Source organism: Watersipora subatra, chromosome 1, assembly GCF_963576615.1.
Source record: "Watersipora subatra chromosome 1, tzWatSuba1.1, whole genome shotgun sequence".
NCBI classification, from domain to species: domain Eukaryota; kingdom Metazoa; phylum Bryozoa; class Gymnolaemata; order Cheilostomatida; family Watersiporidae; genus Watersipora; species Watersipora subatra.
In genome coordinates, this window is record NC_088708.1 from 6,754,979 (window position 1) to 6,771,612 (window position 16,634).

The window sequence follows — 16,634 nt, forward strand, 5'->3', positions numbered from 1 at the left end:
TAATAAAGTGTTCTGCAAATTTGAATTTTTAGTCTGCTTGTAATAAGTATTGTGCCCCAACACAGCTTATTCTTAGTAAATATTTGAATATCAGTTTTTGTGTTTTTCTAACAATCCTAGTTTAGATTTCAGTTCGCGAACTGTCATAATTTTGTTGTGGAATGTCAAGATAGAGAATATTTTAATATTTAGGCATGTACCATGTGTAATGTAACAAAATCATACCAACTATTTTGTAAAGCTTTATAGGGTGTGTTGTGCTTATTATTACATACCTAAAGCAACCTCGAAACTAAAATACCAAGTTTAGGTGTTACTTTTGTAAATATTATTGAGCAATATGCATGTTGACCTAATATCTAGCTATACAAGTTTGAACCGTATTGTGGTTCTATTGATCGTATCTGGTGATTTTAGAATGAGTAAAAAATGGTGGGATTTCTCAAGGTCTATTTGCTTACCCTGTACTGTATGTACTAATCATTGGTTGTAAATATCAACAGAGCCAATTATATCTCAGTGTAACAATCTTGTTTCGTAATCAGTAAAACAAGGTATCACAAGCGAAATTGTTGATGACAGTTTTTGACTGGTTTTAGATCTCTAAATTTCACTACTAAAGGGTTTAGGGTGTTTCGAGAAAGTGGCTCTGTGCGCCAGTGTAAGGTGTAAATGTTTTTTGTTTTGGATATCCTTGGTTTTAGTGTCATGGAGTGTTTAGGAAAAGGGGGAAAACTTTCTCAAGAATTACAGTTTGTCTTTGGCCGTTTATTAATGTGTTTGTACAACAAAACATTGTGCGGTTTTATGGATTGGATTGAACTGCAAAAATTTTCATTTGAAATTAATATGGTGTTATTCAAAATATCATTAAATTGTACCATTTTCTTCCAATTTATTGGGAAATGTGCATTAACTAACAGCAGTGTTCATTGTTTTGTGCTTTCTGCTTTATGTATATGTGAAGTATCTAAACACCGACATCTGTGGTGATTCCATTAAAATGCTTGTATGTAACCAACTAGTTTCCTAATGAGTAAGTACAATTTTAGGTGGAACCAATTAGCTGATCACAGGCGAGGCGTGAAAAGGATAGACTAAAGGCAGCAGATCTACCAATATGATTGACTAGCTTCTTGTCATTCTGGAAAGTGGCCAAGACTCTAACCTAGAGACCGAACCCTTTCCTGTGTCGGCAATCCAAATGTTGTAGTTGCACTTAGTAACAACCTATCGCTTTAGTTAGTGTCGGTGTCATAATGATGGACTTGTTTATCGAAACGTTGACTGGTGCTGCATTCGAGCTGAGAGTTTCGCCATTTGAGAGCATACAAGCAGTCAAGATGAAAATTCAGAGATTGGAAGGTAAAGTTGATTACACATGTTTTTAAAGAGTTTGACCTGTTTATTTTAAATAGTTGTCCTTATAGTTATATGAGTTCTTTGTTTTATCCACTAGCCACTTGAAAGTCTGCTGTAAACTAATCAAGCATCCATGGTTTTTGCTTACTTTTTGCTTGTTCACAAAACGCTAGCAAGCAGGTCATTGGTGAATAATATATCTGTTTGATAAACAGTACTTTTGAATAAATCTTGGTGCACTCTAAGCAGCATGTTCATGTAATGCTGGTGTATTTTAAATTAGCAAGTTGAACATGGTTCTAATGTGCGCTATCATGTCGTGATTCCGCCAGCCAATACGTAATTGGTGGGTGACTGTGTTTCTTATTTGACCGTAGAAGGCTGTTTTAAAGCTCTGAGTAATCATGAGCCACAGTCGACATACTATGACAATGTTAAACTCAGCTGAAAGAGAGAAAAAGTGTAACATGAGTGTGCTACTAATAGCGCTGTCTGCGCTGCCTGCGCATGATTATTTAGAGTTTTTAGGTCAACAGCTTAGAATATACCTCCTATACAGCTTTGCAGTTTCATGTAGAATTAGGCTTAGAAAAGATGTGAAACCAATTTGCATTGTGAGAAGAAATTCACAGGATTCGAAAAGCATCCTCGATATGTATATATTTGTTTATTACTTATATTATAACTGGCCTCTCTAATCTTTGAAAAGACACAGACATATATAGACAATAATAACATCGATTTTTGTTGATCCTGAACTGTAACCCGGTTTTTTGTGCCCCTAAAGACAATTACCGCATCTTCATATTATTTTCTACCGTCTATTGGTTTAGCTCCTTGCTGTGGACTTTACTGCTGGACGCAATACACCTGCTGTAAACAGTTTCATTCATTGTGGCTGTGCCATGGTCATTGTTGAGTGCATTTATTATGTAAACCTTTCTTCGTATTTAAACAAAGTTTTAAAAAGATTCCGCTCTCTCTTTGATGTGGCTGGGCACTATTAAAGGAAGTGTAATTTGAGTCCGGAGTTATACTAAAATAATATTTACACTAGTTTTTTTTCATTTGCATTTTGCAAAACGGTATTTTAACCCATTATCAACTACGCATTGTTACAGCTTCCTACTTAGCTGCCAATATAAGCCAATTTGGCAAAAATGAATAATCCCAATATTTCTAGTTTACCTCAAATTTGAGATTACTGTATTTATTTCTGTAGTATTTGCCATGTCATTAACGATAATAAAATTCTGATCACGGATATGTCTATGAGTGTTGCTACTATAGCTATCCAAACAAGGCACAATAATATACTTGCATCGTATCGAAAAATTTGGCTGGATATGGGAAAGGCAGAGTTTGATCAGACACTAAAAATATTGAATACGATGTATGCCAAATTTTTTTCCACAAGTTCGTTACTGGAATTCAAAGTTGTTCGCTAAATAATTGTTTATGGAAGTACATGAACTTCTCTCTCATACCCTTGAATGTTTTTTGTTGTTTTCAGGGATACCAATAAGTCAGCAGCATCTCATTTGGCAAACAGCTGAACTGGACAATGATTACTGCCTGCATGACTATGACATTCACAACGGTGCGACACTCAAGCTTGTGTTGGCCATGAGAGGAGGGCCCATCAATACTCGTCGAGGTATGCTGCTAATTCCCCTCATTTTTTTTCCGAGTTAGTCGTGAGAGGGGCAAGTAGCCCAAGTTCTGCAAATATCGGATTCGATGTTTAAACAACCTATAATTTTTAATTAAACTTACCACGCCCATATATTGTACATGGAAAAATGTTAAAGCAATATTTTACATGTTTTTAGCATAAGACTACAGGAAGAGTTTTATCCTCTTGGTCGAAGATTTGCCCGTTTCTGCATTTTTGCAGTTAGAAATCTGATATTTTTTGTTCCGAGCAAATATACTATTGTTTGCCCCTAAATGCACACATTACCTGATCCACATCTAACATGTCTCAATGTTGGATTATTTTAATCCGCTCATTCACACGTTTCTGCTTCATTACATAACACATTTCCATTGCGTTTTCTAAAGTAATCATTACAGCCAGTTTAGTTAATTTACACAGTATGCTTGAGTAGAGAGTCATTGATGGGCGTCGATGCTTACAATCATGCATGAAAATGCTTTTTTTTCCTTTTCATACACTAGCCATTTCTTGGTAATACATGGGCAGTCTGTATGCTAGGGGTAGTTATCCGTAACCACAAAGAACAAATTCGATATGAGTTTATGATGTCAAAACTTGATAGAGCGCTTGGAATTAGCCAATGAGATGCTCACCACGGAATGAGTTCCAAACAAACTCCAACGTCTTTGTACCGAGTGTCAATATCATCTTAAACATACGACGAAAACATAAGGGCTATACATGGCCTGCCTGTGTAACATTTTAAGCAATAAACGCTGCTTCAATTGTAAATTTATTTTGATTTAGTGTGACAAACCTATGTCATTCAAGAGTAATGTTGTCTACAAGTAGCTTTATAGCCACCACTTTCTTCTTTTCATCATGTTAGGAAAGTCATAGAGTCAATACAAAATAGTTCAGAACCATACCATCACAAAAGTGGACAACTCTACAAAAATTACACCAAAAACTTTCAATATATAAGCGTTAGATTTTTGCATGCGGTCTTAAAACTTGCCTACCAACTGGTTCAAGCATTTTAAAGATTAAATCCATTCTACTGAATTCAGTTGTATAAATGGATGTATTTGTCTTTCAAGTTGCTATTTAACTAAATTGGTATTCACTCTCTGCTTCAAGTGGCCTAACTTATGCTTGTCAATGCAAGAACACTCATCTACCGACCACTGATCATCGACTGGATCTGCGTGGATACCCTGACTCCTTGTCAACCTTTCTCTATTAACAACATTCTTTAGTCTTTGCTAACATTCTCAGAAAAATGGCAACCGTATGGCTCTTTGACATTGTTGCTTTTCAGCTCACTTACTCAGGTCTAGCGAGGCAGCGGCGATTAAAATAGCGTCAGCAATCTATGCAGGGGTCCGCTTTCTTTAACTTGTAAATGCAGTTCATAAGAATTCATTATACAGCATGGTTACAGTAACTACAGCTTTTCTGCAATCCTTTGTCAGGCTAACATCTAGCTGCCCAGTATCCATTACGCGCTCTGTTATTATATAAAATACACTGACACGCTCTTATTTTCTATAGGCACATTTCCTCTTTGTGCTTCCCATTCTTGTACGAGTGAATGATCAATTTCTAGTATGAATCAACGATAGCATCTATGTTTGCGCTGCGGATTCGGATGGACATCTTTCTCTCTTTGCAATTTATGTAGTCCTGGTATCGGCATAGCTGTTCCTCCCTGAGTAGCATAGTCATCTTGATACCTTGTAAACTCTTATACAGTGTATGTGAGTTCTGGTCATGACGAGTCCAACCATTTTGCAGAAGTGCCTTACGTCACCCAAACTGAAAATATTCTTTTTGCCAAAAGAGATGACCAGATATTACAACAATAAATTACTCATCAACATTCCCATTTTATAAATGACAGTATCATGTGTCACGAACAACGGTTGTTAGCATGACAGTTGAGGGTCAAGGAAGCGTTATAGAACTCGGGTCTATTGCATAAGAGAAAAACTGGTATTAACAAAACAAATCACTTGCCGGGCGTATGTGTGTGGTTAAGTCAGAGTCCAATCGCATACCCTCCGGTTGTAGAATTGTTATGATAGTTAATCCGTTCAAGGTACATGAGGGTATCGTAACTCAGTAAGAAAATTCCTCTAGTAGCTTCGCCAAATATTTGCATGAGATCTTTGTAATTAATTAAAGTTTATAGGCTATGATAGCTTACTGCTTGCTTCATGAAAGATATGTTCAGTGAATGCTGAAAATGTTATTACATGTAATAATCTAACGGATAGGGTAATGCTTGTATCTATCGCTTTTTCTCATAAGTGGCATATAGATTATAACTCGAGTTTATGAATGTGCATATCGATCCTCTACAATGTACCGCAAGTTAATAATTTGTGACCTAATAATTTAACAGAAAAATGTCCATTCTCTAAAATCAATTAATCGAACGAAGCATCTGTAGACCCATTTCCTCTTTTCATTCTCAATTTCATACAGTTTCTCACAAACCAACTCTTTGTGTTACTGTGTAAACAGTGAACTGCAATACAGATTCACATGAACATTAATACTTCTTAGTGACCTGCAGTTGAATAGCTTTTTTTATACACTTCTAAAGACGATAAGTTTCTGGTGCTTCTAGTTCCGATAGAAGATTCACCGCTGGTGGAGTACATGGAGTCAACGCCTGATGACCTCTCAGAGAAACTTCCCGGTAGCAGCAGACAAGTTACTTTACTCGTCTTTAGAGAAGGAGATCAGCTCAATTTTTTTCGGGTCGTCGACAGAGGAGATGGTACCCTCACACCCCTCTCCGAGTCTCTTAGGTTAGATAACATTTTCTGCTCTTATTAGACTGGATTTGCCAAAATCTCTTGTTCGTCACAACTTTGGTTCAAGAAGCATCTAAACTAAAATTAGATACTAGCTTGGCCTTGCGCCAACATTTACGAGGAATTCATCAATAGCCCTTACCCATGTATGCTTTTAAGTGAATGCCATTATATGTACACTGGTGATCACCCTATATTTCTAGTAAGTTCCATGTTCTTGTTGATTATTGACAAGCTGTTCAATAAGATTTCAACAAGATTTTTGACATTTAGTACATTTCTTGTTTAAAATGATCAACCCTCACTTATTGGGAGTGTAAACAAAAATTTCTATTAGCATATGTAATTTTTATTGGCTAAATTGTGACCTCAAAATCTGCCCTCATAAACTAACACACTCGATTCATATTTCATACAAATAGGTCTAATATGAACTCCACCTTCAATAAATAGCCTGGAAGGTTTAAAACCGTAGCATATGAATTGTGTAGCTAATACATATAATGGTCAAGATCTAAGACTAGCTCTCATGTCGTTAGCCTAAGTGCTAATTTTGGTTAAAGCAGGTTAGCTTAAAGGGCCTGTTAGGCCATGTTTGCGTAAAACAATTTGTTAGCACCGTGTCGTTAGCACCGTGATCTTAGCACCGTGATCTTAGCACTGTGTTCTTAGCACCGTCTTGTTAAGCAGAGTCTTAGGTAAAATCACCAAAGTTTGAATTATTAGAAGCATCAGATCAGGTCTCTGGTAACTTGCCGTGGCCCAAAGAGCAACTACAGTCACCACCAGTCATTTGATGATGTATAAAAAACTTGCATAGTTTACCAACTGCTAGTCCGAGTTATTAAATGTTTCAACCAATCACAATCTGTTTCTGGAGTAAAGATCTTTTGCCGTATGAGCAAAATATTTCAACTGTATATGCTGTTATGGCTATACAATTGCTATATGTATTGCTATATGTACATGTATTGCTATATGTATATGTATTGCTATATGTATATGTATTGCTATATGTATTGATATATGTATATGTATTGCTATATGTATATGTATTGCTATATGTATATATATTGCTATATGGATGTATTGCGATATATTGTCAATCGTTATGTACAAGCGCTGATAAAGTTTAGCAGAAGTAGCACTAGATTCGACTTTCAGTGACAAACTTGGCCCACACATAACTAGCGTATACTACTTCATTAGAAGTCTGCAGAATTATTGAAAGAGTGATATTATTAGAGATGATTGCAGTGAAAGGTAGTCCTTTATCTGCCTCCACAATGATTTAGCTGAATTTCTCAGTAATTCTACTGAATAAAGCTATCAGTTTTTGAATGACCCTTATACATGTAAGGTTTGAATGCTGTTAATTCATTGGTCAACTCCCCTAAACAGTTGCGCATCATCATATGACTGGTCAAAACTGTAGTTGGTGTTAAGCCGTGGCCAAATATTCATGTACATTTTAGCTTCAGTTCCAACAAAACTGATGCTTCAAATGACCTGAACTTTGCTGATTATACTTGAAAACTTTTAATAAACTACCAGGTTTTAACAGATAGTTTTAACCTCAAAGTGGCCCAACTGGGCCTTTAATAGAATGATTTGATAGAAGGATTTGCTATATCTCAGCTCAGTCAGTACGAAACAGTCCATGGGCATAATGCATAAACTGAGTAATATTAACATTTGCCATCCACTAAAGTATTGCAAACAAAATTAGGAAAGGTTATATCTGTGTCTGCCCTTTATTTGGTGTGACAGAAAAAACACCAGAATTGCATATTATGCGTTGTTTTGTTTTCGTATGCGTAGTGCTGCCTCCATGTATAACATGTATGATGATGAGGATGAAGGGGAGAACAGCAGCAAGGAGAAGTCTGAAGAAAATGCTCGGTTTAAGGAAAAAGTGAATTCATTAAAGAACAAAATGGTTAACCTGAGTGTCTCCAAGAAGGTATGTGTACCTTTTATGCACCTTTGTATGCGCATTTGTTATTCTGCCATCACGCGACATGCTTTTTCTTTCTGTATTTAATTGGTTTAATCTATACCTTTTTATAATTCAGACTAAAACAGACCTAGTTCTATCTTCCCCTGGAAGTAATGGGCTCCAGTCTTTACACAGCGCCCAGAACAAGCCTCCTTCTGCACTCAATAAAAACCCTTGTCTTCCTCCCGTCATGTCGCAGAAGTCGGTTCCTCTTACTTCTCAAACGCTCTTTAGTCCTGAGCATGACTATGCAAAGCCAAGAGGCCAGTTGTTGCAGCAAACTGACACGCCTTCACTGTCTCAGCTATCCATTCCAAAGCCACCATCTCAGCCTCGCACAGCTGCTCACGGTCTGTCACAACGACTCCACCATCAGGCTGGCCTGCTCACCCAACCAGAGAGTGGCGCGGATGTGGCTGCAAGCGGCTACACCAAGCCTTACTCGGCTGGACAGAAACTGCGTAACGCAGAATCGGAGGCCAACTTTGCCTCGTTAAAAAAATCAGACTCTGCAATCAAGTCAATACCCGAGGATGGTTTATTAGCGTCACATAATAGTCAGACGAGAGGGTCGGCTAGTCGCGTAAGGCGTAAAGATATCTTGTCTCTAGACAAGATGAAAGACAGTTACAAAAGCCCAGTCAGTGGGACAGATGCTGTTGTAGCCGTTGGAGGTAGTCAAAGTGGCAGCAACGTTCCCCCGGTGTTTGCTCGAAATCTTTCTTCTCAACAGCTCGGACCTCGGACCGCCTCTCGACCGCAGGCTGACCTCACACTCGAATCAATCAAGGACTCACTCTGCTACCCACAGCGAATTACTCTCGAAAGTCTTAGTTCAAACGAAGCGAGGATGATGTCGGGTTTTCTCCAACAAGCGTCGCTAGAGAAGCTCGGCTCTTCATCCATTAGCAACTTTAGTCCTGTCCGCACGAGAGTTAGCAACGCCTATCACACTGTGGATGATGCTGCCAGTGAGGTAGGTCAGACTTTTAGCTTGATTCTAGGATAGTTTAATGCTTCGGATGATGTTGTTGCGTCTATTTATAAATCCTAGCTCGACATGGAATATGGAGGTTTATCAGCAAAAGTGAATGCGATTGAAAATATGTCTACAGAAAGTATGAGATTACACTTGTTCATAGATTTACAGATTGGACCATTGTGTTCCACTATTTACCTGCCATTTTTGGATGCTGTCCTTTGGGTTACCTACTTATTAAAGAGTTCACCGCACAGCTTTTACTCGCAGTTCATTGTGCATATTAATTCAGTTTTTCTCTCACATTATGTTAAGCTTTGTTTAGCAAATCTGCATTGTCTTAAACCATTTTAATAGTAAGGTGTATTTTGTGTGGGAATAACCTTTCTATGACTGTTGCAGAATCCCGCACGGTCAGCCGCTGATACTCTCGATGGATTGTCTAGTTCTGCCAAATTACCTCCCGTTAAATCAAAAAAGAAGGGCAGCAAGTCATCGAAGCGATGTTTTCTTTGCACTAAAAAAACGGGATTAGCAACTAGCTACTTGTGCAGGTATCACCTTTTTATAGCTTATTGCCAAATGTCTACGATAGGCTTGCCCGTTTAAATGAAACTAATCCTTCCTTTTGATAATTCACTGAGAAACTGTATGTACACTGTTGTTTATGGTTATCACAGATGTGATGATTTCTGAACTCTTGTCGCGCTTATCCATTGTCTCACTCTAGAGAGGCTTATGCGCTTCTCTAGCATCGTAGTTAGATTTGAGTTCTGCAAACAGTTTCTATGCTGCTGCATTAGTTACTCTCATATATCTTATCTTTGTCACTTTTAGGTGTGGACAAAACTTTTGTGCTGCTCATCGCTATGCTGAATCACATGAATGTACATTCGACTATAAGACAGAGGGAAGACAACTGCTGGAGCAGAATAACCCTGTTGTCAGTGCACCAAAACTCCCAAAGATCTAGTTTTCTCTCTGTTTCTTTTTTTTGATTCAATTCCAGTGAGGCAGCATATGACCAGACTCGCTACAAGGTCCATAACTTCATTGGCTACCAGAGATTTATCATATTTTCTTATCCGCATTATATAGACAGTTGATTTTATTTCCATATCTTAATGCATGTGCTTAGCGTGGGTGTGTCACCATGTATTCGAAGGCAGCCAAACTCTTGACCTGCACTACATACTTTGTTTTAGTATGCATTGTAATTGGTGCTTCACAATTGTGGGCTATCAGATTATGGCTTTAGGTATATTATATAGTAGCACAGCTCCATTTTATTAAAATCTGGATCTTTCTCATAGTTTATTGCAGCTATTCGAACTTTTGATTCCAGTTTTTACTCTACTCTCACATTGCTCATAGACGATTTAACGCTGTGATATATTGGGTTTCCTTCCCTACATGAAACTTATTAGATTTCTCCATTGCTGTCAAGATTCGAGTTGTTTTGTGCAATACAGGTGAAGTTCGTTTATTTTATAAATTATAATCATGTGTTTGCCAGCGCTTACTGGCTTTAAACGGCTGAATAAAGTTGAGTGTTGAAAAGCTTGAAATTACTATTTTGTGTCATCATGTTATGAGAAATTTGGCAGTATGGAGGTGGTGGCGAATTAAAATCAACAAGTTAAAATGCAACTAACATACCGCACTAAATTTTTAGAATAAAATTAGTCGCAGTCGATGTGATTGACGTTGAGAGATCGGATCTGCAATAACAGATTGTCAGGGAGCAGTTATAGGTACAAGGACTACCAAAAAAAGTCAAACAATCGCTTTGGATGTTATAAAATGGAAAACTCAGCTAAGGTTACATTTGCAAATACCTGTATAAAAATTTTAACACAATACAATTCTACAAAATATAAAAACTATATAACAAGACTATATAGGATAGGCAACACAGTAGATGGCAACAGAAATATGAGTAACAACAGAAGAGGTAACATTGAACAACTATTGGCTCATCGGTTAAAAGTGTCCAACAAAGAACTGTGTCTATTAACATGTAACTCGTGCACCACAACTGATCGTCTACTAACAAGTGCTCTTAACCATTAAGGGTTTATGATTTATCAGTCAGTCTGATCAGATTTACTTTTGTCTTCTGCCTCTGATTTATCCTTGGTGAACACCAAAAGTGGCCACATCCCCAGAAGGCAACCAATGCACACACCAATGCAGCGACCCTGAAACAATAGACCGTCACATTCATTTAAGTCACTCGATCAAATGTTGGACAGTGAGATTTTTGAACAAGAAGATGACCGGAGACGATGAGCTGATTAAGCCAAAGTAAAGTGCCTTCCATTCAGTTGTTACAAATGTACACCAACCAAATCACAATTTAAAAGTCCAATAACTTGCATTCGTATTTGACCTTATCAAGTGCAACACGAATTGCAGACACTGTGCCAATAGAATCACGCTATAATAGACTGCGGTAACTTTACCAGATTGGCCATGATTCTAGTGCGACGGAGAGACATCTGCTCGAGGGTGATTGGAGGAGCTTTTAATCCAAACTTTAGCGCTGTCTGCTCAACGAACCCAGCAGTTCTGTAAAAAATAAGCAGGACAAATCAAATCACAAATAGCTAACGGGCACTAGTTATCCTACTGCAATAATTATACACCCAACAATACAATAAAAGTTTAAACATGCCATGGCTCTGTAGCTAAACACTACGATGGCCACGACATTAACAAAGTTTGATTGCTATTATATTGATTAACTGTTATTAGTTGCAGATTCCTGACTAAAAAGATAGATATATCATGTGCTAGTAATGACTAGCGTCTATATGACTTGATTTATGAAAAATATTCTGTGAAAAAAGAAAGACTACAGACACACCTTCACATAAGAATCTAATTAGTTCCAAGACCTATTGTATTTAAGGTTAGGCATGCGTTAGATCAATTATTCCCAAAAACAACACACGGTGGATTTATTTAATTCGTTCTACCACGCAAACACCTACAGTAATTCCTAAATAAATGCTGCGGGTAATTACACAGAGCGACAAAACTAATGTATTATAGAGCGACACAAAGAGAAATTTAAAAAATAACTTAATGGACAAGTAAGAAATAAAGAAGATTTTATTGCTAACTTCTATTAAAGACACAAAACCAAGTGCGTACGATGGGTGCAGATTGGGGATAGATATGGAAAAAGAGGTCATATTACATATTATTACATATTTATTATTATTTTATATTTTTAATTCTCATATTCAATTTTCTTTTTTGGACTTTACTTTTACTAACAAAACTTCGATGCCTCGAAACACTGAGAATGTATTATCTTGCGAATTACTTCAAGTATAGAGTAAAATATTTTGCCCAATTTTAAATTTTTTATCTTGGAAGATTTGTGTAGAAAAGCAATGATAAGTAGAGGTTTTACTGTGCTGTTCTCAAGTTAAACACATTTGAAGATTTACCGACGAGAAACTTGTACATGTACCAGAACCAAGAGGAATGTAAGTAAATATGGACCATAATAAAGTACAAAGGTTGACAGTAAATAGAGTGGGCCGGAGATGTTGGATTAAACCAAAATAAAAACAGTCATTGTCACACCAACAGATTGCTATGATGATGATAAGTAAAAGAACCACATTTCATACAGCATATCTCTAAGTGGTCATCTATTAGTATAATAACGCAATCACTGCACATGAATTTATGTTGTACTTATAAATTGTGGTTGAGATCTGTCTAACATTTTTCAGAAAATCTACAGCAGTCTTTATTGCTGCAGTACCACTCTCATATACACACCATAAAGTATAACTACCAGCAGCCAAAAGGCAGTGTTAATGTTAAATGTTGACTTGCAACATAATTCACATTACAGCTATTTTGTATCAAAAGGTTCACCATGTTTTACTCTGCTGTGTTGTAAGTGTAAAATATGTGGAAATGTGATTACAAGCTCCTAAAAGCCCAAAAAAGAACAGTTAATCGCAGCCATCATGAAAATGCCGTAGAGAAGACAACTACCACTTAAAATTTACTTCGCGCATAAAAGGTAGGTTATGAGCAGAAATATGTCAAAGATGGGAAAATTCAATGACCACAGCTGACTGAATTGAATCTTTGTATAAACTGACACACTATGAAGAATTTAAATAGAATATTAAAGGAGCTAAGCGGTGCCAACGCATACGAACAAACAGGAAACTGAACATACGTGATGCCAAGTACATCTGATATCATGTTGCCAAGGGCAGCTGCTGCCATAGTAGTAATACCAAGCCAAGCTCCAAAGGTTATATCTATATATTCTCCCTGAAATATGTATATAATTTATACGATCAACTCTTAGTCTTTGGTAAGAAACAATCACAGAGCGAAACATCTGGAAGGCTTTTTATGCAGTCAATAGTCCTTGGAGAATAAATTTAATGTCACAAAACCAACCAAAATAGAAAGAGTGTAACAATTTTTAGGTAGTCTGATTGGTTGAGTCAGCCAAGAGCCATTTAAAACCAAACATCACAATTGCTTCCTAACACGGGTTGTCACTGAGATTGCCACATCTATAGCTAAATATATCATAGTGAATGAAACCCACAGAGGTCAATATTACGCATGTGAAGATAGATGGCATAGCACAAGTTATAAATACTCAAATAACAATTGATAATGCGGTATTGTTAATATTTGTCACTTTCTCCGCTCATTGTTTTAGAGCCTCCATACCATGCAATTGCAGAACATTATGCCCAGGGGTGTTCTTCAAAATTGTCTACCGAATCTACCTAAGTCTACCTGAATCTACTCAACTTCATTGATGAAAATGTAAGACCTAATATGTTACCCATCCGCAGCAGTAAGTAGTCACCTGTTCTTCCTTGCCATGGTTATTGGTTACCTGACATGCACAGTGTATATACATATATAGAAAATAGCTAGCGATACTTACCGCGGTTAGCATGATGGTGTTATCGAGAATTCCGAAACCAATAAAGGGTACACCACTAAATATGGCCACTGCAAATAGAACATTTGCAACTGACAGCCTTTCACCTGATCACATGATGCACGAGTAAAGATAAAAAGGAAATTATAGAACGGAGAGGAAGAGTTCTGCACAAAATAAAAATTTTTTCATTAATTAATAACGACAGAAAAAGTTGTCATTAAATATGCTTAAGTTAAACTAGCCCAGGAGCCACAACGAAAAATGAGATCAAATGGTGCTTGAATATTGATTTTCTCACATTACTAAAGACACCCATTAGCTACACTAAAGTAAAGATAAAAACCACTTCAAGACAGGATACGACTGAATAGGAAGCTGCCCATTTCCTAGTACGATACCGGCGAGTTACCAAATTAATCACTCACCGGTCCGATTGATTGAGATTGAATACAACCGCGGATTCAAGCTAAAAAGTATCCATGGTCAAATTGAAATTTAAACTACATAAAACTGATATATCATTAGTTGCTTAACAACCATCTGGCAACATGCCAATTTTTAGCCCATGAAATTATCCCTTCAGTAAACAACCAAATATTTTAATCTCGCTAAGATACAAGAGAAAAAAATTCCTAAATCTTCAATCATGCACTTATAAAAAGGCAGTGACAAGGATGTTTTTCAACAAATGATCGAAACAATACCTCGTCAATTATTGATTCTAGTGAGTGGGCATAAGTTATATGGCAACTCAAGATAATGCTATGATTAACATACCATACCGGAGTTGGGACGGACTCGGCATTGTTACTTTTCCTGATGAGTGAGTTGAGAGCATGTGCAACAGATCATCTCTCTCCTCTACTGAAAGGCTGTAGACAAACCCATTTAAACCCTGCTTGTGGTACGCAGCAATAGCGGCACGTTCAGTCTTGGTGCTGCAAAGTCTGTGTTGTAAGGTGACACCATGACATGCCCAGCGCATGATAGGACCTGCTGGCAATGACCCAGTTCTTTTCGAAGTTACAATATAATTTTTTTTAGGAAAGCAGCAAATGCTAATCCTGGATCGAAGATGAGCAGCCATTAGCAAGATAATCTGCAAATAAAAAGATTTATCAAATATTATAATATAAAGCAATTGGTCAAAATAAAAGGCAGCAGGCCAGTTTACAATTACATGTACATGTATTACAAATAATGAGATGAAATAACTTAGACAAAATAGCAGATGTCATCAACTATATAGATAGCAATTGTGTGTTACTTTATATCTATCATATTTGAATTAGGCGTGTTACTTTATGCCTAATGCAAATATGATATATTTACCAAAAACTTGAAAAAATTCAACCATTCAGAAGTGAGACAGCTGAAGGTGTTAAAAGAAAACAATATATACAATGATGCAGAATAGCTAAGTTGGTCAGCATAAAAAACTCAATTTCAATTTTTCAGCTGTACCCACAACCTCCACCTTACCAGAGAGACATCTAACAGTGAAATGAGATATTTGCTGCATGTATAGTCCCAATAGTAGCATAGCGAGTCTGACCATCAACACCTAAAATAATTGACTTAACTAAGCAGTGATGCTTCTATAAAGGTTATTCGACATCCAGATGAATGTAATCAATAAGATGGCATTAATTCGGAGAGTTAAGGTCCACCAGGACTAACACTCACCATACTATCAACCTATCTGCATGCAATTAGCTTCTGATGCACGATCAAGTAGGCTACTACTATGGCATTAGGGTAAAACAAAGAGCTCAATATTATTATATTTGCTGAAGAGGTTGTTTCGTCTGGGGTCTACATTTAAAGCTTTACGAAAATCATGAAAGAGCACAAATACACTGAAGGAAGCTAAATCTTTATTATCAGAACTATGAAGCATAAATGATATTTTATCATTTTCCGCAGTATGCCTACCATGTTTTCTTACATTTTGTCAGGTGGTGCAAAATTGAAAAACCAAAAAGCGGAAACCAAAAAATTGCTTGAGTTCCATATTTAGATTTACATGTATATATACATATATAGAACTCTACCGATTTCTAGGTTTTCACTTTTTGTCTTTTCCAAACCTGTACTACCTGACAAAATCTAGCAAGACATGATAGATTTGCTGCTGAAAAGGATAAAATATTGTTTTGAGATAAACGCTAACATTGATCAATGACATTTGAAACACTTTAAATTTTTTGTAGTTACACAAGCTTAATGATGATTCGCAAATGGTTGTATGCGCCCGGTATTGTATAGGACTACGTATACTGTATACTGTATATAGATCAAAAATTGACAAACCTAGAGCAAAATTAGTTCTCCGTATAGAGAGTTGTCTGCTCATGACGATCGAATGAAAAAACGAATGGCAGTTATGTTGTTAGTAAGCAACTCATCGATATGTTAATTCGCACGTTTGTAGTAACAGCTTTGTTAGAAACTGGTTATTTCAGCCTCTGCATTTGTTTTATTAAAGCAGGCTCACGCATTCAATTTATTAATACACTAAAACATTTACGGCTATATCAAACCACATTCAGTATTGGAAAAACACTTTCCTTTTCTACATTTTTCTTTATATTTTTTACCTTTATTACATTTGAAGAAAAGATTACTACCTATTACTGAGGCTCAGGTACTTGCTAATCTAATGTAACTTGAAACAGTACAAAAACATTCGTATTTCCTTTGGCAACCCTTATCGCAGACTACGCCCGGACCACGCTTATGCTAAAATCTCAAAAAGCAAAGACAGTAATAACCTGATGACTTGCCTTATCTCATTTTTAGTTACCTATGTAGTTTTTGCTTATACGAACTCTGAGGAAAAAGACTTCGCCCAGAGTTCG

The 16,634-nt window shown here is 36.8% G+C and overlaps 2 protein-coding genes across 2 annotated transcripts; one reads left to right on the top strand and one right to left on the bottom strand.

Moving 5' to 3' along the window:
* The first annotated feature begins 1,022 nt into the window (after positions 1–1,022).
* On the top strand, positions 1,023–10,393 carry LOC137400644 (AN1-type zinc finger protein 4-like). The gene is made up of 7 exons (XM_068086978.1): positions 1,023–1,365; positions 2,876–3,019; positions 5,658–5,841; positions 7,669–7,810; positions 7,923–8,822; positions 9,228–9,379; positions 9,663–10,393. The coding sequence occupies exons 1-7, from the start codon at positions 1,260–1,262 to the stop codon at positions 9,796–9,798; spliced, it is 1,764 nt and encodes a 587-aa protein (XP_067943079.1). The 5' UTR covers positions 1,023–1,259; the 3' UTR covers positions 9,799–10,393.
* A 135-nt stretch (positions 10,394–10,528) lies between these two features.
* LOC137400653 (transmembrane protein 65-like) lies at positions 10,529–16,611 on the bottom strand. The gene is made up of 7 exons (XM_068086987.1): positions 16,560–16,611; positions 15,256–15,337; positions 14,551–14,872; positions 13,774–13,841; positions 13,039–13,136; positions 11,291–11,396; positions 10,529–11,026 (listed from the first exon to the last, which is right to left on the bottom strand). Exons 3-7 carry the CDS (start codon positions 14,858–14,860, stop codon positions 10,913–10,915), a joined length of 696 nt encoding a protein of 231 aa, XP_067943088.1. The 5' UTR covers positions 14,861–14,872; positions 15,256–15,337; positions 16,560–16,611; the 3' UTR covers positions 10,529–10,912.
* Between the last annotated feature and the right edge of the window lie 23 nt (positions 16,612–16,634).